At 40.0% G+C, this 25688-nt stretch overlaps 1 protein-coding gene across 1 annotated transcript in view; it reads left to right on the top strand.

Annotated features, from left to right (window-relative positions):
* Window positions 1-8020: 8020 nt before the first annotated feature.
* TENM1 (teneurin transmembrane protein 1) overlaps window positions 8021-25688 on the top strand; it is a gene marked incomplete at its 5' end in the record, with an annotated part of 251934 nt that continues 234266 nt past the window's right edge. Inside the window, one exon of the mRNA XM_083372198.1 lies at window positions 8021-8237. Within this exon, the coding sequence (XP_083228324.1) occupies window positions 8021-8237 (217 nt within the window). The remainder of the gene's footprint in view (window positions 8238-25688) is intronic.

Genomic DNA, 25688 nt, shown 5'->3' with positions numbered 1-25688 from the left:
TGCCTGGACCGCGTTGAGTGAAGAGGAATTGTCTTCGGCCACATATAATAACAATAGCACTTAGTCTTATATACCGCTTCATGGTGATTTACAGTCCTTTCTAAGCGGTTTACAGAGCCAGTCAGGATTGGACTCCAGGCTGTAGGCAGAGTTTGCCTGCAATACGTCTTTTTTATAATAGCTATTATATAAAATATATACTATAGATTTATACTATAAGATTGCATAATAATGATAACAGTTTACAATCTTGAGGACCCACATTACTAGTCATTCATGGCTGCATGTGGCCCTCAGACACCTTGGATACACTTGGTCTAGGACATGACTCTCTAAGGCAGAGGTCCCCAACCTTTTGGGAATCAGGGACCAGTTCCACGGAGAAAGGTTTTTCCATGGATTGGAGAGCACATGGTTTTGTGTGCTGCCTGCATCCCGCAGATGGGGCTTTGCTGGATTCTGCAGCCCGGTTGCTGGCATGCTGCAGCCCGGTACTGGTCCATGGACCAGGGGTTGGGGTGCCCTGTTCTAAGGGACTGTGTCTCCTATTAGAAACTTCCTGGCTTAAATCTACAAATGATGTTGCTATTCAAAGTCCACCTTTCTGGCATGTGGTGAGGGAGGGAAGATACACCTTTGCAAGTTACATTTACTCTCCTTTATCCCATCACCTAGACAAGACCCAGATCTTCCTCTGGGTTTTAACTGATGTTAGGATTCTTTTAGTGGTTGGTCTTAATCTGTGCTTTTAATTTGTTATGTCCTATTTCTGTATGGTTGGTTAGCTGTCTTGAGGGTCCGTGGACTAGAAAAGCAAGCAAATAACCTTCTGTCTCCCAGACAAGACAGTTTGGGCAAAACAAGTGCTTCTCATTGTGTTGTTAGAATTGTGAGGATGGCAGCCGGTTGAATTCTATACAAAAGGAATCTCACTTTCAAGAAGCATTTTCTGTCTGCCTGTCTTGGTGCGTTTCTGTAGAACTCAGAGAGAACCAACCTGAATTGCTTTTTTAACACTAAAGAGAAAAGGTGGCAAGCTGAATCCAAGCTAAATTAGTTCAGCTTTCATCCCCTGGAAATCAGCACCGATAGAAATTACAAAGGGTTGGGAGATAGAGTCTTAATGGCACCATTAATTCAAGGGCACTTAAAACTCTGTTAACGGATGTCCTGATTAAAAAGCGTATTTCTTATGGTGGCAAAATCAATATCATATTGGGGGAAACGCTGCTGAATCCCTAGCAGCCAAACTAGCATGGCCAGTGGTGAGAGATCTGGGGAATTGCAGAGAAGCCAAAAGATGGAAAACGGCAATAACCTTGTTCCGATGTTGGCTTTCCATGCTTGCAACCTGCAGGTTGCACGCAAAGAACATGTGGCATTTGTGTGTTGATGTTATCTGATATGTTTTGTCATTGGACCCCATCCTCAAGGATACCTAAGACCAGAGGTTCCTTTTTTCAACTACAGGTACCCGTCAACTTATAACCACTAGCTTAGTGACCATTTAAAGTTATAACAGCGATGAAAAAAAGTGACTTTATATTTGTTTTTCACATGTCCATCGCAGTATCCCCATGGTTATATGATCAAAATTTGTTGGGCTGTGTTTATGACAGTTGCAGTATCCCAGGCTCATGTGACCACCTTTTGCAACCTTCTGAGAAGGAAAGTCAGAGTGGCGCAGTAGTTAGAATGCAGTATTGCAGGGTAACTCACTGCTCATTGCCAGGAGTTCGATCCTGACCCAAGGCTCAAGGTTGGCTCAGCCTTCCATCCTTCCAAGAGTGGTAAAATGAGGACCCAGATTGTTGGGGGCAAAACGCTGACATTGTAAACCTCTTAGAAAGGGCTGTAACGCACTGTGGAGCAGAAGTCTAAGTGCAAAGAGTTGACTGGTTGCCCAGAAAGCGATGTAAAATAGTATTATTAAGTGAACAAGGCTAAAGTTATAAAGAAATTAGAAGAAAAATTGGTGTAAACTTAAGCAAAGGTGGCATTTCTACTGTACACTTTTCCCAAATGGTTTCCACAATTTTGGCCACTTCTGTATGTCTATACATGTTAATTGCTATGTTGAGAATGAGTGAGTAGCTGTTTGGAGGTTTCTGAATTTACTAATATCCGTCCATCACCATTTCCTAACAAGACTGACAGGAATTGTAGAGTAGGCACATCTGAAGGATCAGCATTTCCTTGTTCCCACCTGACCATTAAACGTTAGGCTTTCCATCCCTGGTAGTACAATGATATAAAGAGGGACATCTGGAACCCCTGTTTATCCCACAGCTGTTCAGATTTGCACTGAGGCATGCAGAATGTATGGATCATAAACCTCTGGAATAATCTCCCAAAGGTGTTGTTTTTCAAAAGGCAATTAGACTTTCTTGGGGTTTTTTCTTTGAAAATGTCCCAGAAGCTTCTTCAGTTTCTGAAGAACCGAACTGAACTTCTTCACAACTGAAGAAGCTTCTGGGATGAGAAGTAAAATGTTTTCAAAGAAAAAGCCAAGAAAATCAAGTTGCCTTTTGGAAAAAAAAGCGCATTTTGGACAACCATGACCTGTATAGCAATAGCAATTGCACTTAGACTTATATACTGCTTCACAGTGCTTTACAGCCCTCTCTTAAGCGGTTTACAGAGTCAGCCTCTTGCCCTCAACAATCTGGGTCCTCATTTTACCGACCTCGGAAGGATGGAAGGCCGAGTCAACCTTGAGCCTGTGAAAGGATAAAGTTTTGTCCGCAACTGTTTTTACTGGGCATTATTACAGATACTACTGTTGTGGACACTAAGTTGATCTTGAATTTAATTACGGCAGGGAGAGTTTTAGTAGGGCAATATTGGAAGAAGGAAGAACTGCCGACTATAGAAGAATGGACTTTAAAAGTTTCCAACCTGGCGGAAATGGCAAAGATTTCAGCGTATTTGAAAGACCAGTCGCAACAGAGATATATTGTGGAGTGGAGAAGATGGATTGATTATATCCAGAATAAATATGGGACTAAAAAGTTTCACCTAGCATTTGAATAAGTATTGATGTGATATTTATATTGCTTGTAGTTAGTTTATAAGAGTTAAAGTGTGATAGATTTAATAGTTTATTGTTGTTTGCATAAGGTAGACTATGATTGTTTGTATTTTTATACCCTGTATTGAGCTCTGGGAAGTCGGGGAGGGGGGAGGGGGAAGGGAGGGAGGTGTTGGGGAGGGTTGGGGAGAGGGGAGGGGGTGGGGAGGGGTTTTGCTTTGTTAAAAATGTATTGTAAAACTTTTCAATAAAAAAAAACCTTGAGCCTGTGAGATTTGAACTGCTAAACTGCTGACAGTAGCCTGCAGTACTGCATTCTAACGACTGTGCCACCGCAGATGATGGAGAATCTCCATAGACATCTTGGAATAATGACAGCTCTGAAGAAATGGTAATTTGGGATTTGCCTTTAAAGGGGGTGCCTTTAAAACACTCTCCCTTGCTTTGTTAAAATAAGATTGTCAGATCTACGTATATATCAAGCCGACACAATAGACGCTATTATTTGCAGCAGGCATAGCACAGCCTTAGCACCCTCTGCTGAACTGCTAGATTCGGCTAGATAAGCTTCTGTCTGGAGAACCCATAGACTGAATGGACAGATGTCCTTTTCGTTTAGTCCGTCTTTTCAGTCCATTCACGGATGTCCTAATTAAGACAGGAGTTTGCTTGTTTTGTCAATTCATTGCGTGGTTCAAATTGTAGCAGTCAAATAAATAAAACATTGGCAGCCAGTACATGGCTGTATGTAACTTACAATCATAATACTGCACCCAGTTTTGGTCACCATGATATAAAAAAAGATGTTGAGACTCTAGAAAGGGTACAGAGAAGAGCAACAAAGATGATTATTTATTTATTTATTTAATTTTATTTATATATAATTTTATTTATATAGGGGACTGGAGGCTAAAACATATAGGGAATGGTTGCTGGAATTGGGTATGTCTAGTTTAACGAAGAGAAAGGTGAGGGGTGAAGAGACTGGACAGCCATTTGTATGAAATGGTATAGGGTTTCCTGCCTGAGCAGGGGGTTGGACTAGATGACTGCCAAGGTCCCTTCCAACGTTGTTGTTGTTGTTGTTGTTGTTGTTGTTGTTATTATTATTATTATTATTATTATTATTATTATTATTATTATTAATGTTGGAAGAGACCACTCTGCCAAATTAGGCAGTGTATGAGGAAGGAAGGAAGGAAATGAAATTTGATTACATTGAAATACATTCAGGGGGTTAAATCCAGTCATTTTAATTGCTCCTTAAATATTCCTTCTGACCCATTTAAAGCTGACCTTTGGTTTGATATGATTTTTACTTTTTTCGAGGCTTCAAGTCTATGGAGATTCTCAATCATCCAGTTCATGGTTGTCCCAAAGGTGCCTTTTTCCCCCCAAAAGCAACTGGACTTTCTTAGTTTTTTCTTTTGAAAACCTTTGGCTTCTCATCCAAAAAGCTTCTTCATTTTTAACTGACTGGTGGGGAATGGAAGGATTTATATTCTTTGCGGTCACCTGATCATTAGCACTCTTGAGAGCCATGGAGGCTACCTGGGGGTTTATCTGTATCCTTAAGTCCCCTGAATCAGAGTGTAAATGGATGTGGAACTGCAGTTCCAAGAAGCAATTTTTTTTCCAAAGGAAATAATCAAGAAAATCCAGTTGCCTTTTGGAAACAGCACCTTCAAATCATTGTTGACTCCTAGAAACATCATTGACAAGTGCCTGCAGTTTTATTGGCAACATGTTTTGGACAGGTTTGTGATTGCCTGTTTCCTCGGGCAGAACTAGAATTTACAGTCTCCCAGTTTGTAGCCTGGCGCCTTAATCATTACACCAGTCTGCTCTAGGAACGAGTATGGTACGTGTTCAATTTTTATTCGATTGAGTTCCTCTTCAGTAGCAATTGATTAATGTTGCCGCCATTAAAGCTTGCCATATGGCATTGATCTGAACCATGTACCCTATGCTTGTGTTTAAAATATGTGTCAACCTTACCAAGTATGTTCACTTCATAAAATAATTTATAGGGTTGATAATAATTACTGTAAACTGAGAACCTGGCCACAGCCAAGACCAGCTCCCACAACTGAATTCAGCAAAAATCTCTTTAGGATTTTGGCAACCTAGTCAACGTGCTACTTTCATATATCCTTAAAACGAAAGCATTTCTACATCCTACTCATTTTGTGTGAGCCTCCTTCATTCTCTGGGGTTTCTTTTCCAAGGGCATTTGAATTAAAAGGAACTCTTCTTTAATTCACCTGCGAGCTAAAATTAAACTCCATCTTGGTTTCTTTCTTCCTGTTAGATAGTAGTTTAATATTAAAATAGAGGCTGCCTGTCTTGCCTACCATCAAGATTAAAAAAAATAAAATAAATCTACATCAGTGAATGTGTTATCCGCCTAGTGCTCCGGGGATAGTGCATCAAATCCATATTATACCGAAATGTTCTCCTTTGTTTTTGTGTAACTGGTGTCATCGACGTCTACTTAAGAATCCAAGCAACATATTGCCATTTCACTTATGCGTCATGTATCAGTATTATGCATTCATTAATCCACCTCCAGGCAAGAATAATTCATTAAAAGAAGAAGAAGAAGAAGAAGAAGAAGAAGAAGAAGAAGAAGAAGAAGAAGAAGAAGAAGAAGAAGAAGAAGAAGAAGAAGAAGAAGAAGAAGAAGTGTTCAAGTCTTCTTGGTTGGCAGGAGTTGCAAATATCTGCAACATTAGCAGAATAATAAAAACTTGCATAGACGCTGAGCTGCCTCCAGAATATTTCCTGTCTTATTTAATAGAGATGACCCATTTTGACCACACGTCCATCTCCATCCCTCTGGGCTGGAGCATATCTTGTGTTTCATCTTTAGGGGGGTTCCGTCAAAACTGGCTCTATAATCAGAGAGAGTAGGACATCTATCTTAGATAGGGTCGCCAATGCCGAGGCAACACATTGGTATTTAATGTGCTATCATTTGTGCTTTTGCTATTAGGACTGGGTTTTTCAGACTGATTGGGGTGCTCTGATTCGTGGCATGGGCTATGGCGTGTGGGGGGCATCCTTTGCTGTTCTTCCTCCCCATCAAATAGCAAAAGTTCTCATCTTAGCTTGCTCCTTTTTAAAACTGTGCCACCTTGTCTATTCTGGGAAATATTTCAATTGATCCTTCGTCATATATTTTGTCTGTTGGAAACCGCAAATTATCCCAGGTACCAAAGCACAAAATGCACCAGTTTTAATCCTAAACTCATTAAAAAGAGTTAACAGGTTTGGGGAAGAAAATTGGGGCTAATTGTTTAGATGATTGCACCCCACTTGCTTTGATGATAGGCTGGGAAAAATTGAAGGAGCAATTTTCTACTTAAACGCTGCGTCTTGCTTAGAACTCTCTTTAATTCTCCACCACTGCCCCCTTTGTATTCTCTTCAAGGGCTAATACCCAACTACCATTTTTTAAAATTAATCGGTCAGTTCTAATTTCTGAAACCTGGATTTTTGTGTCAAACTGTCCAAATGACAGAAAGAGTACTGCTTTTTTTAAAAAAAGTGAAACTAGAACTCCAATACACATCAGTGATTTTTTTGTGAAATGCACAAAACGTACTCTGTAGGCCATGCCTATGTTAATTGTCAGAATATATTAAGAAGATTGGGAGTTATGTTTCTGATGCATAGTTGATGCTCTGAAGTGAAACCCGAAGCATCTTTATAGTCTATCTCTAAATCTCTAAGCTTCCTTCCTTCCTTCCTTCCTTCCTTCCTTCCTTCCTTCCTTCCTTCCTTCCTTCCTTCCTTCCTTCCTCCCTCCCTCCCTCCCTCCCTCCCATTCTACTCCTTCCTTCCTTCCTTCCTTCCTTCCTTCCTTCCTTCCTTCCTTCCTTCCTTCCTTCCTTCCTTCCTTCCTTCCTGTCACCTTCAAACTTAAACAAATGTACTCCGTAAAGAATCTTGCTTTCTCCTAATAATCTACATTTCATGCAGGAGGGCCATTAAAATAATGCAAATTTGTCCAGTGATTAGGGTAGATTAAAAGTTTTGCCCTTTATATAGATAAGGCTTTAAACTGAAATAGTATGATTTTTCTCCTTTTCTCTTGGCACATATAACTTTTTATTAGCACTCAGAAAGAATGTATTATCAGCCACTGTTAATTGTTCAGAAGATCACGCAAAAGAAGAAACATGAACCAGAATTATTTCACTATCCACGTCTGTCCTCATTTTCTCAACACATTTAACCAAGCAAGTCTTTAGCATGATGTGTGCACAAGCCAATAGTAATTTATTCACTGAACTATGGTTAAACAAGACAGGGCTCTGGATGATATATAAACACAGGTTACGTGTGTGTGTCTCTCTCTGTGTGTTTGTGTGTGTGTGTGTGTGTGTGTGTGTGTGTGAGAGAGAGAGAGAGAGAGAGAGAGAGAGACTATGTTACTTGATGTGAGTTATCTTTTTAATGTAAGATAAGAGATAAGATAACCTTTATTGTCATTTTTTTACTGTGGGCACAACGGCACACATCGTTTCTGGTTCCATCAAACATGGTTTATGAAGTTTTTCCCCCCCCTAATACCAGTAATTAAAAGCTACGTGTATTTCTACCCATGAACTCTGTTATCTTCTTATATTTTCTGTAGCTAAATGGACAAAACAAATCACTTATTGTTTAACATTAGAAAAATCATAGAAACTTACACCATTGGTTCTGCCAAGCCTTGGGACAAGATAGTTGCAGAGTGCAACTATTTTTTTTTTATTGGGAAAGTGTAATTTCTTGGTCATGTGATATTCCATATATGATTTCTGAATATGTCAATTTTTAATTGTAAGCTGCCTATAGTCATTGAGGAGTTGGACAAACTCAGAATTGAGTTAAGTAAATAAAAATCACTTAACAGTTACACTGTTTTTGCCTCTTCCAGGTGCATAACTTTAAGAAGCCTTACTCCGTTGTTTTCATGACCCTGCACTTGCTGAATCAAAAATGGAGCAGATGGACTGTAAACCTTACCAGCCTCTGTCCAAAGCTAAGCATGAAATGGATCTAGCTTACACGAGCTCTTCAGATGAAAGTGAAGACGGGAGAAAAGCAAGACAGTCCTATGAGTCGAGAGAAACCCTGAATGAATTTGGACAAGATCTCAGACTCAACTACAACAGCCATAACCGAAAAGGAAAAGGAGTTGATGAATCCACTCAAGGTACGTTGAACCATTTATTGTGACAAGTAGCATATGCACATTCACCCCAGTAGCTTTTCTTCCTGTACAGTGGTACCTCGGTACTCATCAATAATTGTTTCTGGGAGGAGCAGTGAGTACCAAAAACGATGAATACCAAATAAATATTTCCCATAAGGAATAATGTAGTAAGTCACAAGGCATCCAACACTGACAAGTTCTTGAGTTGTGTGTGCGTTGAGTACCAAACGAACAATGAGTAGCGGGACAAAATTTTCGCATCAAAATGCATTGAGTGGAAATGCATTGGAAACTAACCAAAGAGAGAAGCAACCTGGAATTAAGGAGAAACTTCCTAAGAGTGAGGACAATTAACCAGTGGAACAGCTTGCCTCCAGAAATCATGGGTGCTCTCATCACTGGAGGTTTTTAAGAAGAGGTTAGACAGTCACTTGTCTGAGATGGCATAGATTCTCCTGCTTGAGCAGGGGGATGGACTAGAAGACCTCCATGGTCCCTTCCAGATTCTATTCTATTCTGTTCTGTTCTGTTCTGTTTTGTTCTGTTCTACTCTACTCTACTCTACTCTACACCACATTTGATGATTTTCAAAGCAATTGAGAAACCAAGGTACCACTACACTTTATATGACCACCTATGGAAATTGCTTTCTACTCCTAAATCATACTGAGCACCTGATTCAATTTTTTTGCTAAAAGTTGCCAGCCTCTAGGGCTAACGTGATATGCAAGAATGCTGTTACGCCCTTTGATAGTCCATTTGCATTTTTAGACAATGCTGCAGCTCAGGACTTTGTTGGGAAGTGTGGACATCTATCTAGAAAAATGGAAATGAAAGCTGGGGTGGCAAAGTTAAACCGCAGAGCTCAAGAAGCTGGCAGGGATCAGCTTTAGTAGTTTCCCTTCTGACAAAAGTTCATTCGCACTACCATTCATTTTGAAAATGGGCAACCCATCTCCATGCTTGAAATTTCACAAGAACTTCTATAGCCTGTGTTTACTGTGCTTACTTCAGTGGGACAACGTATCTCCTGGAGTTATGGGTGCTCCATCACTGGAGGGTTTAAAAAATAGACTGGACAACCCTTTGGGATGGTTTAAGGCAGGGGTAGGCAACCTTGGCTCTTTTATGACTTGTGGACTTCAAGTCTCAGAATTCCTGAGCCAGCCACACTGAGGGGAAAGGGAGAGGTTTCCAAGCTGAGCCATGCTGGCTGAGGAATTCTGGGAGTTGAAGTCCACAAGTCATGAAGGGGCCATAGTTCCCCCATGCTGGCTGAGGAATTCTAGGAGTTGAAGTCAACCAGACATAAAAGAGCCAAGGTTGCCTACCCCTGTATAAGGCGTCCTGAGTTGAGCAAGAGGCTGGACTAGAAGACCTCTGAGGTCCTTTTGAGCCTCATGATTCTATGTTCTTTACTAGTCCTCAAGGCTTCTTACGTTAGGATTAGGACTTTCCTAGTCATAGTATCCCATGGAGGGTCAGCCTGATTCAGTCTTTATCATGAGATTTCAATGAATTTGAATACAATTCTGTCTTGATTATTTTGTAATGTTGATTTTTACATCACTGGTTCAAACAATACATTGCTTCAGAAGATCCTGGCAGGCAAAAAAAAATGTGAATAGGTATAGTACTATAACATTGATATGCTTTTGGCATGATATTTTTCCACTAAAAGAAGGTGCAAAAATTCTCTTTGATCTACACTCACTACTTGAAAGAGATTTTTGTATCTCATCTTCTGTTTTGAGAAAACATTGAAATGTGTTTCTTAAAAGAGGATTGGGGTTTTTTTTGTTTTCCTAGCTGATTTCTATCACGTTTGTTTGTCAGCACCTTTAAAAATAATTGACACTGAATACGGAATAGATTTATTGGGAGACCATTATTTAAGTTAACATTCTATACAAGTGTCGCAGAAAATCAAATACCGGTTGTTGTTTTTTATTTGTTTTTTCTGGAGTGCTGAATACACGATAAATTGCAGCTTTGCAGAAGCTTTTGTTAGAAACATATCAGCACGGAGAAAACTAAGATTGAATATATACAAATAAATAGGGAAAAAAGAGAACTTTTCCTTTAAGATGTAAAACTTTTTCCAGGATGATTTACAAGTAGCATTTAAAACTAGCCAAGAGAAGTGTGTATTGATGATTGGTGAACCACCAATCAAGCATTTAATGAAAAAAGATCACAATGTATGTATATATGTGTGTGTGTGTGTGTATCAGTCTTAACCCAAAGAATTTAAATTCATTCTGATTTCTTTCCTGTTTATCCTACCCAGAACCCAAGATTGAAGCAAAAGTGGGACTTATCATGACTTGGAATTTGCAACCCAAACTGTAACTAGTTACCTATGGTGTGTGTGTGTGTGTGTGTGTTTGGAGATGACCACTACCCCCTAAAGTAGGCTAGGACTTTTTTTCTTTTTACAGCCTTGTAATCCTTGATTCAAGGGACGTGGTGGCTCAGTGGGTTAGGACGCTGAGCTTGTTGATCAGAAGGTCAGCAGTTTGGCGGGTCAAATCCTGAGTGCCGCAATAGCAGAGTGAGCGCCTGTTACTCATCCCAGCTTCTGCCAACCTAGCAGTTTGAAAGCACGTAAAAAATGCAAGTAGAAAAATAGGGACCACTCCGGTGGGAAGGTAACAGCGTTCCGTGCGCCTTTGGCATTTAGTCATGCCGGCCACATGACCATGGAGACGTCCTCGGACAGGCGTTGGCTCTTCGGCTTTGAAACAGAGATGAGCACCGGCCCCTAGAGTCGGAAACCGCTAGCAGGCATGTGCGGGGGAACCTTTACCTTTCTAATCCTTGATTCGGGGTGGAGTTGGGGAGACAGGGTGGAGCTGATGTTTTAGCCAGATGCCCTTCCTGACACCTACATGGAGTTTGCAGCAGATGTTTCATCTTTGTGCCCTGAGAGAGAAACATCTGCCGCTACCTAGGATTGAAGTCTCAACCTTCCAAGTGGGAGGTGAGCATCTTCATCACTAGGCCACCATGCCTCTAGCAGAATAAAACCCGCATGGACTCCTTTACTTTTTTAAAAAAACATGAATAAATACCAAATTGGAGAAGATTAACCTTTCCTCTCTCTCATCTTGTTGTTGCCCCTAAAAAGATAATTTCTGATCGAGGAGATTGTTTGAAAGTGAGATATTTTGGACCCTTTACTGAAATCTTCCCTTCAGTTCTGTTGTTTTATGTTATTGGCATCCAAAAGATCAAACTATCTGATAACTACAGCAATGCTGGATTCTAGAAAGGAAAAAGAGAGTACCTCCAAACACAGCCAAGTTATGAAGTGACAGTTGCTCTGAACGGCTCCCGCTCCAATTACACAGCAAATGTGAGTTTTATGGGTCTTAACCATGTGTCAAGGTTCCAAATGATGAGTCCAACGAAGTAAGCACAGCTGAGACATTCCAATCTCTAATGCAAAACTTTATTGAGTACACTATATCGGCTCTGATGAACAGAAAACCAGCTCTGGCTAAATTGGCACCAGAACAATAAATTAAAAGTATAGAAAGTCCCCTTCCCTCTGACAATGCAAGTCACATTCCCCAATTAAGCATCAGACAATTGTTATGAGAGAAGTCTTTCATTACTTCATAAATAATCTGAGTGACCTTGATTCCCAGACCTTGATTCACACCTGCAAATGCACATTCCATCATCCCCTCCCTCCCCCTTGGATCTATAGGCAAGCCAAGAAACAGAAATGGTCAAAGCATCATGAGGTTTCTTTGCAAGCTTGACACCATGTCTGTGAGTTTAGGTTCAGCCTTATGACTGAGGAAGGGAATTAGGACATGGCAAAATTGCAGTCAAATAGCAAAAACTCATTTTTGTTGATTTACTGAACAATGCAGGTTAGCTTTCCTCATCAGATTTGCATGTTATATTGCAGTTTTTGAAACCCATTCAAATCTGCGGACTCTGGACGGCATATGGCAGAATAGAAAAGAACTCTAAAGGAAGTTAGTTGAAAGAAGTATATAAAAACAAACATTCCTTGTAAGTGGGGGCCACCGAACTATTTTTAATGAGGTTAAGAGGATTTGCAAAGTTGTAGATAACTTTCTTTTTTTAACATTGTAATATGGAAACCAATAAAGGGAGAAATACTTATTTGGTTTCCCCTCCCCACCCCCCTTCAGTGAAGTGTTAATTTGATACCTTGAGTTGAGATACCGATCTAGCATTAATGAATGAATGAATAACCAAATAATTTGGAGCAGGCTGTTGAGGCAATGGATTTTGATATTATCAAGTAATTATATACGGGAAGCATGTTATCCTGATGAAATTAATTTTATAATCTGACTTCTTGTATTAGTCACCAATGAACAGGAGAATTCTTGAGTCAGTGCAGTTATGAATTGGCATTTTACACAAAAGAATAATAAATTAATGTGCATTTCAGTACATTGCTAAATTGGCTAGTAGATAAGTAGCAGTATTTAAAAATAACAAACAATAAAAGCTAATTGATATAGTGTTTGTGGAATAAATAGAAGGCCAGTTGATTTTTTTTTGTATGTGATGTGTGTGTGTGTGTGTGTGTGTGTGTGTGTGTGTGTGTGTGTGAAAGAGAGAGAGAGAACACACCTATTGATACACAGCTAAAGTTTAAATGGGTTATCTATAAAATTCGCCAGGATTTAGGAGTGGCTGGTTCAGATAGCTAGCTCATTAATTTAAAGCGAGCAGAGGAAAGAAGGCTTAGTTGTACATCACACACTTGGATGATTATTCTGTCTCTTGGATTTGTGCATTTATCCAGAACTATATAGCGTGAAGTAATTCTGGACCCAAATCATAAGTCCTATTGGAATAGAATGGATCATCCAGAGCTGACATCTGAAACAAAGAAAATAAGATGGAGAACTCACACTCTTATAAGAAGCCATAGCCGAACAGCCCCCGGAAAAGCATTTGTAACACTCAAAAAGCTCTCTTGCACACATATTACAAGCATTTAAATCACACTGGATAACCAGAGACAGTCCCATCCTCACCAGTTGTTGTGACCCTGTCTTCAGCCATTGAGGAATTGCCACTTTGTATTTGATAACTGTCTCCAGATTAGTAATGGAATGGTATGGGAAAAGTGCTTTGTAACTTTTAGCCCCAAGTTCCTTCTTCCCCTCTCTTCAGCTCAGTCTTTCACCCAGCTAAAGCTTAAAATCTACACACACACACACACACACACACACATCCCATCAGCCATAGAAGGAAGAGAAGACCAGTTGGGTTATCAAGAGAAGATCTGTTGTGTGTGTTAGAGGGAGAAAAGACAGTTCAACAAAACTTACATAGCCAAGAAAATAGCCTGAATTAAACCAGTTAGGTGAGAGCATAGGAATTAGAGTCAGATTTCAGAGGGAGGAGGAGGGCACCAAAAAAAAAAAATCAGAAGCTGTTTAAGAAGTTCAGACAGGAGAAGCAACCTGGAACTAAGTAGAATTGTTCCTGACAGTGAGAACAATTATTCAGTGGAACAGCTGGCCTCCAGAAATCGTGGGGGCTCCATCACTGGAGGTTTTTAAGAAGAGACTGGACACTACTTGTCTGAAATGGTACAGGGCTTTCTGCTTGAGCTGGGGGTTGGTCTAGAAGACCCCCAAGATCCCTTCCATCTCTCTTATTCTGTAACTTAACTAGTAGGCAGGATGGAGGGAGGAGGGGGGAAAACATAGACTCCTACAGAAGCAAGATAAATTTCCACAGGTAGCCCTCAACCTACGACCACAATGGATCCCCAAATTTCTGTTGCTAAGTGGGATGCTTGTTAAGTGTGTTTGGCCCCATTTTACAAACTTTCTTGTCACAGTCGTTAAGCCAACCACTGCAGTTGTTAAGTTAGTAACCCGGTTGTTAAGTGCATCTGGCTTCCCCGTTGACTTTGCCTGTCAGAAGGTCACATGATCCCGGGACACTGAGCCATCATAAATATGATCCAGTTGCCAAGCATCCGATTTTTGATCATGTGACCATGAGGCTGCTGCAACGGTCATAAATACGAAAACGGTCATAAGTCACTTTTTTCCAGTGCGGTGGTAACTTCAGTCACTAAATGAAGTAAGCTGAGGACTATCTGTATATTGCTATTGGAAGCTGAGAGAAGGAATGAGAAGTCCACACAAGCCTATAAAAGCAAGGCACATAAACATATAGAAATAAGACATAGAAAGCTTTAGAGAGAGAGAATATATCCAGTCATAGATACATCCCAAAGTTATACGAACAGATGATTGATGTGCAAGTAAGAGCCATGCATATTTATAGAAAAACACCTGTTTCCCCATCCTCCATGAAAACAAATCTCTATTTTTGTACCATAAATCATCCCCTTCAACAAAGGGGGGGGGAAATCCTTCCTTCCTTTTCTGTATGTTTTTCCAAAAGGAACCCATCACAAAGAGGAAATTAAATGATTGTGACAAGGCAGGACAATGTAGTCTCCTCTTGGTGTCCTCCTACCTTTCTCCATCTCCTTTCAAATTCAGAATAGTGTTGGACTTGAGAGGTCTTCCAGTCCAACCCCCTGCACAAGAAGGAGACCCTATGTCCGTGGTGGCGAACCTATGGCACGGGTGCCACAGGTGGCATGCAGAGCCCTCTCTGTGGGCACGCACGTTGTCACCCCAGTCCTGGGTCTTCAGCTGGGTTTTAATAAAACCTTTTCACTTTAGGCTTCCACCACCGTGTGCAAAAAAAAAAAAGGTTCAATCAATCAATCAATTTCAACTTCTTGCGGGAAAAAAAAAGGTCTCGCATAGTTGGAATTGATTGATTGACTTTTTAGTTCCACCCAGTCTGCCGTTACCACAGAAGCCACACCCCCTAATAGGGCACGCCCACCCAATGGGCCACACCCACCCAGTTTGCCCCGGCCACCCGGCACCTGACGATACATAAGTGGGTTTTGGATTGCAGTTTGGCCACTCGGTCTCTAAAAGGTTCGCCATCACTGCCCTATGTCATTTCAGACAAGTAGTTGTCCAGTCTCTTCTTGGAAACCACCAGTGATGAAGTACTCACAATTTCTGAAAGCAGAAGCTGTTCCAGTGGTTAATTGTCCTCACTGTTAGGAAGTTTCTCCTTAATTCCAGATGGTTTCACTCCTTGGTTAGTTTCCATCCATTGTTTCTTGTCTTGCCTTCTGGTGCTTTGGAAAGTAGGTTGACCCCCTCTTCTTTGTGCTAAGGTAAAGGTAAAGGTAAAGGTTCCCCCGCACATGCGTGCTAGTCGTTTCTGACTCTAGGGGCCGGTGCTCATCTCCGTTTCAAAGCCGAAGAGCCAGCGCTTGTCCGAGGACGTCTCCGTGGTCATGTGGCCGGCATGACTAGACGCCAAAGGTGCATGGAACGCTGTTACCTTCCCACTGCAGTGGTCCCTATTTTTCTACTTGCATTTTTTACGTGCTTTCGAACTGCTAGGTTGGCAGAAGCTGGGACGAGTAACAGGCACTCACTCTGCTACACGGCACTCGGGATTCGACCCGCCAAACTGCCGACCTTCTGATCGACAAGCTCAGCATCCTAACCCACTGGAATATTGCTATCATGTCACCCCTAGTCCTTCTTTTCTCTAGACTAGCCAGACCCAAATCCTGCAACAGTTCTTCATATCATTTAGTCTTCAGGCCTTTAATCATCTTAGTCGCTCTTCTCTGCATTTTTCCCCAAGTCTTTTTCCCAAGTCCTTCAGAGACTGTATTTGAAGTCTCACGCTGTAATGTGGCCATTCTTAGATTAGAATGGAGCAGGTTTACCCCTCTTCTTCTGCTCTGCAGTGGCCTTTCAGGAGCAGGCAAGTCCTCTCCTTCCTGTTCAGGCAGTGCCCATTCTAAACTGAATGGTCGAGCCACTCTGGGCTCCGTTCCAGGCAGTGGCGAGAATCAATAAGAAATGGCATCATTATTTTGATCTTAATAACACTCAAGTCCCTTTTACAATTCAGTTATACTTTGAAAACCATCAAACATGGAAAACGGAACTGACTTTTCTGAGCAAAGCAGTCCTTATTTAAAAGGGGGTGGGGAGGAAGCGAAGACGCTGGATCAATGCAAGAACAGATGTAGTGAAAGTGATTGGCAGGCTAGAAGCTAAGCACAAAATGGACAGGAAATGTGCGGCATTACGATTACTGAAGATAACGGAAAATAAATTAAACCTGAAAGATATATACCAGGCAAAGTGGGGGGAGGAGGATTAATGGAAAAGACGTGGAGAGTGGGAATCCTCCGTGGAGAGTGGGAATCCTCCGAGCTAGTTAGGTGGCATGCAAGTTAAGTAGGAGGCATGTATTATTTCCTAATGCAAAGGATTTAAAAAGTGACAGAAGAAATGAGCAAGGGTTTCTGAATTTTTAAAGAGGCAATTTGAAGTTGATGTTCACAGTTCCTGACTAGCCTTAATACTCCTAAATTAACCCATTAGGCTAAACAGATTGCTCTGATATATATCTGGGAGGGTTTGGAAAGAAGACAAAGGAAGCATTTATAAAGAATTTGCTTGAATCTTCACATTTTTTTAAAAAAAAGGTTAGCTTTTGCATTTGGCATAGCTTTATTTTTAAATGCAAGCCAAAATTTATAACCCCTTTATTCCGAGAAGAGAACAAAATGTTAGGTACATACTGATTCTAAGTGATCCAAAGCTTAATTAAATACAAATTAGAAAATATTACCTGCAGTGGTTTTATCTCTGAAATAACCATGAAGTATTTCCACTCAGATGAAGCAGGAGCCATTTCTGAAAGGAAACATTTGGATAAGAGATGAAGAACAATAAAAAAATGACTAATAAGGAATGAGGATCCCAGAACTATAGCTGGTTAATGACTGAATAAAGACCAATCAAAATGATACAAAAGAGATTTGTGTTTCCAAATTCTTCCAAATTCTTTCATCAAGAAAAAAAGGTTACAAAATGCAAAGGCTTGAGAAAACAACAACAACAATAACAACAAAAAATCCAGAAATAAGACTAACTATAGTTCTGTTGTTCAGGTTCAGCTCTAAGGAAGCGTTCGCATTTTGAAGCTGTAGCTCAGGCCCTGGATCCTGTAAAATGACTTCCTTTCTTTATAACTGCTGTCCTTTCCCTCCTTCACAAGGCCATCATGAGCAGCTGATCTATAGATCACCACAGTTCACTCAATTCAGTGTTATCTTTTTATGTTTTGGTTATCTATTTTGGTTATCAGCTACTTCAGGTAGGAGAGACCTCCGTCAGGCAAGATTTTGTCTGTAGGTATGAAATAACAAAGAACTCATCTCAGAAGAATAGCACTAGTACTTAGACTTATATACCACTTCATAATGCTTTCACATCCCTCTCTAAGCGGTTTACAGAGTCAGCATATAGACCCCAACAATCTAGGTCCTCATTTTAGCAACCTCAAAAGGATGAAAGGCTGAGTCAACCTTGGTGGAGCAGTGGGCTAATGCCTCCTTAAGTAACACCAGCTGCCTGCAATTATTGCAGGTTCGCATCCCACCAGGCTCAAGGTTGACTCAGCCTTCCATCCTTCCGAGGTAGGTAAAATGAGGACCCAGATTGTTGGGGGCAATTAAGCTGACTTTGTAATAATGCCGCTTGGGGTGTGTGTGAAAAGCCCTAATAAGCAGGCATATACATAGAATGAAGGCTACTGCTAAGTTTGTAAGCCGCCCTGAGTCTTCGGAGAAGGGCGGGATATAAATGGAATTAAAATAAAAAATAAAAATAAAATAAACCATGAGCCAGTGACAATCAAACTCCTGGCTGTGGGCAGAGTCAGCCTGCAGTACAGCATTCTAACCATTGCATTCTAATGGCTCCTAATGCAACATCCGATCAGTTACAGTAATACCAATAGCACTTAGACTTATATACTGCTTCATAGTGCTTTTACAGAACTCTTTAAGTGGTTTACAAAGTCAGCCTGGTTCCTCATTTTACTGACCTCAGAAGGATGGAAGGCTGAATCAACCTTGAGCCAGTCAGAATTGAACTCCTGGCAGTTGGCAGAATTAGCCTGCAATACTGCATTCTAACCACTGCACCAACCTTGAGCAGGTCAGAGTCAAACTCCTGGTAGCAACAGTGAGTTAGCCTGCAATACTGTATTGTAACCAACACACTACTACAGCTCAAAGTGTCACCAGGTGTCATTCTTAGGTTTGGGCCTGACAGATAGTTATATTTAATTTAATTTATCTGAAGTCCTATTAATTTACACTTCTTTCACCTTAACTCTGCCACTTCTTTCTTCGCAACTTCACCGGCTTCTCATTTATTCAATAACATTCCCCTTCTATCATATTATAAGCTACAGTCTCTCAGTAACTTTTGCAAAGTATGAAGGGGCACTTCCAAGTCCACTTTGAAGACTATGCAATGACCTGAGACCTTACAATGTGCTTCTGTATTAAGAGAAAATGATGCCAAGGCTGTGTATATTGGGAAAAAAATATTAGATTCTGTATAGACTTCACTTAAAAGTGCTTCATGCCTTCTTTCCTTCTTTTGTGCTATGTTACCCAAGGTAATAAATTGTTTTTATTTACAGATGAATTTCCAGGAAACTTTAATTCTCATGTCACTTTGAAAAGTTTTCATTACTCATTTGTACTAGGAAAATAGGACATTTTTTTTGCAAATTAAGTAGCCAAACAGCTTTGAGGTTTTCACAGAGATTCTCTGCTGTATAATAGCATTTTTTTCTTATTTATTCCTTGTATTTCAGATGTATTTATTGAATTTATTTCTGGTGGCAAAAATTTATTCTTTGACACTAGAAAGAGATGATGAGATTTCTTTTCAGAAAAAAACAAATCTAGGAGAAACATTATGTATTGTATGTAACATTATCTAGGGGAGAATAAAATGAAATCTAATACACAAGTTGGGAAAAAAAATAGAAGGGGTCCTTGGTGCTCTTTGAGCTTGCTTTTTTTTAAATCCCATTTATATCCCGCCCTTCTCCGAAGACTCAGGGCGGCTTACAATTTAAAGCACAAATCAATGTGCTTAGCAATAGCCTTCATTCTATGTATATGCCTGCTTATTAGGGCTTTCGCCCCCCCCCGCCCCCCCCCCCAAAGCGGCATTATTACAAAGTCAGCTAATTGCCCCCAACAATCTGGGTCCTCGTTTTACCTACCTTGGAAGGATGGAAGGCTGAGTCAACCTTGAGCCTGGTGGGATGCGAACCTGCACTAATTGCAGGCAGCTGGTGTTACTTAAGGAGGCATTAGCCCACTGCTCCACCAAGGCTCTTTCTTGCAGATGTTTCATTACCCAAACTAGGTAACATCATCAGTGCTAGTAAGGAGGACAGTTTGCTGTCAGTTTATATTCTGGTGGCTTTCCCTGACAGTGTTGGTGGAGATCCTAGACCAGGCCAAGTTCAAAAACACCAGGAACTTCTAGAAGCCTGGCACTCTGACAAATTAGCCATCAATAGACACATAAGACCTAAACAATATCTATAGACTATGCAAAAGAGACAGTCACCCAGCCCAAAAAGGGAAAAACAGACCCAAGCACTTCCACACCGGCAGTCAGCACCCAGATCAGCATAGATTAACTCCAAGGTTAACAGTCAGACCAATAATAATAATAATAATAATAATAATAATAATAATAATAATAATAATAATAATAATAATAATAATAATAATAATAATAATAATAAGAAGAAGAAGAAGAAGAAGAAGAAGAAGAAGAAGAAGAAGAAGAAGAAGAAGAAGAAGAAGAAGTTGGAAGGGACCTTGGAGGTCATCTAGTCCAACCCCCTGCTCTGGCAGGAAACCCTATACCATTTCAGACAAGTGGCTGTCCAGTCTCTTCTTAAAAACTTCCAGTGTTGGAGCATTCACCACTTCTGGAGGCAGGTTGTTCCACTGGTTAGCTGTTCTATCTGTCAGGAAGTTTCTCCTTAGTTCTAGGTTGCTTCTCTCCTTGACTAGTTTCCATCCGTTGCTTCTTGTCCTGCTTTCAGGTGCTTTGGAGAATAGCTTGACTCCCTCTTCTTTGTGGTAGCCCCTGAGATATTGGAATTTAAAAATATATTTACTATATTTAAATATATTTAAAAATATCCCAGTCAAGAAATTGCCAAAAATCTCAGCATATTTGAAAGACCACTCGCCACAAGGATATATTTTGGAATGGAGAAGCTGGATTGATTATATCCAGAATAAATATGGGACCAAAAAGTTTCATTTAGCATTTGAATGAGTATTAGATTTAGAAGATTTGTTATTATTTAGTTATTTTTAAGGAGAGTTAAAGTGGGATAGGACCTAAAGTGTTATTATAGTAAGTTTGCATATTATAGTTTAAGATTGTTAGGGTCAATACCCTGTATTTGCTTTGGGAAGTCGGGGGGGGGAGGGAGAGGGAGGGGGAATTGGGTGGGGGTGGGGGATGGGTTTTTATGTTTTTTATGTTTAAAATGTATCTGTAAAACTCTTTAATAAAAAAAAAGAAATTGCCAAAAAGCCAACAGCAAGAAGCCCAGACAAAGAATCTCTAGGACCACCCCCGCTAACACTGTCAGGGCAAGCCACCAGAATATCAACTGACAGCAAACTGCACTCCTTACTAGCACTGAAGATGTTACCTAGTTTGGGTAATGAAACGTCTGCAAGAAAACAAGCAAGCTCAGAGAGCACCAAGGGCCCCTCATTTCAACCCTGAGCGAAAGATATTCTCCTTTATTAATAAAATAGAACTTCCCAGGGCTTTTTTTCTCATAGAACGCTCAGAACGGAGTTCCGGCACCTTTTTTGGATGGAACCTTGTAGCGTAGGCAAGGCGGGTTGTATGACATGTGTGAGTTCCGCCACCTTTTTCTTTTACAAAAAAAGCACTGGAACTTCCAATAGTTGAATGATTTGAGTTTCTTATACCAGAGTAAATAATGAATAGGGAGGGGTCTATAATGTCTACATGTGTCTTTCTAGAATGATATGAAGTGCTTTCTGTTGCCAGAAATGTACTTGTCATCCTTTCTGAACAAGGACCTTCAATCTTCAGTGGTTTGCACATTGGTAACTCACTAGTTAGTGCAGGGGTCTTCAAACTTGGCCCTTTGATGACTTGTGGACTTCAACTCCCAGAATTCCTCAGCTAGCGTGCCTGGCTGAGGAATTCTGGGAGTTGAAGTCCACAAGTCATCAAAGGGCCAAGTTTGAAGACCCCTGAGTTAGTGTAATGCACATTGTGAGGAACTTCATTAATTCATGGATTGGAAGTTATAGATGATGCAGAATGCGCAAACTAGGTTATACAAAACCCTTTCTGGTTGCTGATATGATTTATTGTTAATGAATCAGTAGCTCTTCCAGTCATCTATCAGTCGAGGATCTTGTTCTGCTATGGACATCAGAGGCCCTAAAGGATTTGAAACCAAGATGGGCATCAGGTTATTATCACTGGAATAATCTGGAAGGTTCTGCTCCATTTGTTGAGACTGGCAGCGCCATTTTTGGATTTCTTACATGGTCCCCTCGGTGGTGTCCCCTTCTATGTGTTGCTGAGTTTCCCCTGAAACCTATAAATTCTCTGCTAAAGTATTTCTCTTGAGGACTTTTGAATTGTAGAGAATTGTTATTCTCTCCTGTCTTTTTCCTCTCCATCTGATTTTTTTATTGGTTTCATTATTTTTAATGAATTTAAACAATTTTTGTTTTTAAAAACTCTTTGGGGATACTTCTTCCTAGATGCAGTATAGAAATACATGAAAGAAGTAAAGATGAAAATTAGCTGATATAAACACAGGGGGTTATTATGTTTATTAGATTGAACTGAATTAGGGATTAAATGGTTGGGAATACAAAAGGACCTTCCTTTTTTTTTAAAAGAAAAAATGAGATGAATTGAGGAAGCAAAACTGACTTTATTACAGATCAAGTAGTTTGAAATATTGTGCTAATATCAATTGTTTATTAAACAAACATACAATATACATATACAAATATTGTACATTGATTTTTATAAGCGTACGGTATGTATGATAAGAAAATACTTCTACCATAATGGTATCCCTTAATCCTGTAAAATCAATTCTAAACAGGAGAAACATTATTTTTCCAAAACAGTGTTTTGTTTTGTTTTGTATTGTTTTGTATTGTTTTGTATTGTTTTGTATTGTTTTGTATTGTTTTGTATTGTTTTGTATTGTTTTGTATTGTTTTGTATTGTTTTGTATTGTTTTGTATTGTTTTGTATTGTTTTGTATTGTTTTGTATTGTTTTGTATTGTTTTGTATTGTTTTGTATTGTTTTGTATTGTTTTGTTGTTGCTAGATTGCTGTACTGGCAAACCATATTGACATTTCTGTTATGTATACTACCTGCTTAAAAAATTCAAAAGAAACTTCTTGGCTTCTATTCGTTTCTTATATCTTGAGGTGTATTCAAGGGAAAACAAATACAGTTGTCATTTTTTTTCCAGGTTCAAAAATAAGAGCAATGTGAATTGGATCCAGGCTGACTCAAGATTAGCTTTCATCTTGAGCCACATTATAAATATTGTGAAGTCTAGGTATCAAACACCATTGAAAGTTAAATGTTCTAATGAATAAAACAAATAAAAATGCAGACAAGATAATATTAAAGCTGGTGTTATTTGCAGTTTGTATAAACCGGTGTCCTATTGAAATTAATTTGAGAAGTTGGTGGCAATTTAAATTGCAGCATTTATTTAAGTGGAAATCAAGAGGGAACTGAAGTTGGATGCATCCCATAGTTTCCACAGGCTTTCCTGAGTTCATTACTACAATCCAAAAAATTCATTTATTTGTTCATTTGGTCACAGTATTTACATATTGTGACTCCCCACAGGTTTGCAAGCGAGTGAACATAGAATCCATAAACAGAATTAAGATTAATTAAAGCATCGTCATCATTTAACTTTGGTGTCCATATTAGGTAACCATATCCAAATGCATAATGGCTCAGTGGTTAAAGACACTGAACTGGCTCCCTTGGCTAAGAAACGGAGATGAGCACCACCCCCTAGAGATAGACACGACTGAACAGAGCAAAGCAAACTCTTCTTGAAAGCCTCCAATGATGGAGCACCCACACCTTTTGAAGACAAGCTGTTCCATTGGTTGATTGCTCTCACCATTAGGAAATTTCTCCTCAGTTCTAGGTTGCTTCTCTCCTCTTGTTTCTTGTCTTGCCCTTTGGTGCTTTGGAAAAGAGTTTGACCCCCCTGATCTTCTTAGGAGCCCCTCAAACATTGGAACACTGCTATCATGTCCCTCCTAGTCCTTCTTTTCATTAGACTAGACCAGGGGTAGGCAACCTTGGCTCTTTTATGACTCGTGGACTTCAACTCCCAGAATTCCAGCTGGCTCAGGAATTCTGGGAGTTGAAGTCCACGAGTCATAAAAGAGCCAAGGTTGCCTACCCCTGGAGTAGACATACCCAATTCCTGTAATTGTTCTTCGTATGTGTTAGGCTCGCATCCCTATACCATTCTTGTTGCCTTTCTTGGCACTCTTTCCAGAGTTTCAACATCTTTTTTGTATTGTGGTGACCAGAATTAGATGCAGTATTCCAAGTGTATTGTATTCCAAGTAAACCAAGTCATTGGCTGCATATAATTCTGATTTTCTGGTAGAACGGGTGGAAGAAAAATAGTTTAAAGTGTTTCTCTCTCTCTCTCTCCTCTTTGGGCGATAATATTAATGTCATACATTGTTCATCATACTTGACAGTATCAGAGAAACTGGCAAAGAATGATCAGTTCTATTTGCACAGGGGGAAAAAAGATTGATGTTTTTTCTGCATCTGAGGAAAATTCAGCAGGAGTTCTGAAGGTACTATTGTATTAAGCAAAAATTGACACTCAAGATAATTCTGTGGATTGATATAGAAAGAAAGCAAGAGAAATGGAAAATGAATGTAAACTGAAGGATTAAATGTGCATAATCTATAAATGTCTAATAGAAGATGTTTTCTAACAGTTCGGTAATGTGACTATTCTATATTTTCCAACAAACGGACCATGAACTGCCTGGAGCTTTGTTTTTCTTTCTTCCTTTTGGTCCCTGACTGTAAATCCAGTAAGAATAAATAAGTTGCAACTTAAAAGTATGCATATCAGGCATGGTAACAGCAGCAAAAAGGACAGTGAAGCAACCATTTGAGATTTGCTATGGAATTTACTGCCTTGTAATAAATGTCAAAGCCCTTCTCTTGATTCGGTCCTAATCATATTCAATCTAATGTATTGATAACATTTTAATTTAGCCATTTCATAGTGGAGGCTTGTTTGGGAAGCCTTAAGGGAAAGAATGGCATTTATTTACGAATTCATTCATTCATCTATATATTTACTTATTTACTTCCTTTATTATTTTTACAAGTAACTCAAGGTAGCAAACACATCCAACACACCTCTCTGCTCCTATTTTCCCCACAGCAACAACAACCCTTGAGGTGGTTTGGGTAGAGAGAGGCGGGGGGACTTGCCCAAAGTCATCCAGCCAGCTTTCATGTCAAAGTGAGGACTAGAACTCACGGTCTCCTCCTGACAATGTTCTCACTCAGTAAAATACAGAACAAATTAGTCACATTTAATAATAATAATAATTTAATAATAATGCAAGGTGATCAAACCGGTCAGTCCTAGAGGAGCTCAACCCTGACCGCTCTTTAGAAGGCCAGATCCTAAAGCTGAAACTCAAATACTTTGGCCACCTAAGGAGAAGGAAGGACTCATTGGAGAAGAGCCTAATGCTGGGAAAGGTTGAGGGCAAGAGAAGAAGGGGACGACAGAGAATGAGGTGGCTGGATGGAGTCACTGAAGCAGTAGGCGTCAGCCTAAAGGGACTCCAGAAGATGGTAGAGGACAGGAAGGCCTGGAGGAACGTTGTCCATAGGGTCGCGATGGGTCGGACACAACTTCGCAGCTAACAACAACAACGATAATTTTATACCCTTTCTTAGCACGTTTGTGAGTTTTGCATCTGTATATAAGTTTTGTGTGTGTGTGTGTGTGTGTTTGTGTATTTGGTAGACCGGGTGTTTCACCCAACATATACAGTAGATATACATCCGCCCTGGTTTCTGCTGACAGGAGTGAGGGGAACCTGTGGCCTAGAGCTGACTCAGGAATTCTGGGAGTTGAAGTCCATGAGTCATAAAAGAGCCGAGGTTGCCTACCCCTGGCCTAGAGGTTAATACAGCTGCCTAACATGCAAGCTGCCCAGGTTCAAATCCCATAGGGGTATGACTAGCTGGTGAGAGCTAAAGAGCTTGAAATAGCTGTACTATTTATACCCTTTAACTCTTTGCCAGCCACAAAATTTTTGAATTTACAGTTATCACAGTAGTGATGTCTGCCTGCAAAAATGCTCCTAGACTGGAGCGAAATGCAGAGCCTATATTTGCTAGACCGGGTGCTTCACCCAATGTATCTGTGT

Source organism: Vipera ursinii (genome assembly GCF_947247035.1).
Source record: "Vipera ursinii genome assembly, chromosome: 12".
Lineage (NCBI taxonomy): Eukaryota > Metazoa > Chordata > Lepidosauria > Squamata > Viperidae > Vipera > Vipera ursinii.
Note: the sequence above shows the minus strand (reverse complement) of the source record. Positions and strands in the feature narration are given on the sequence as shown.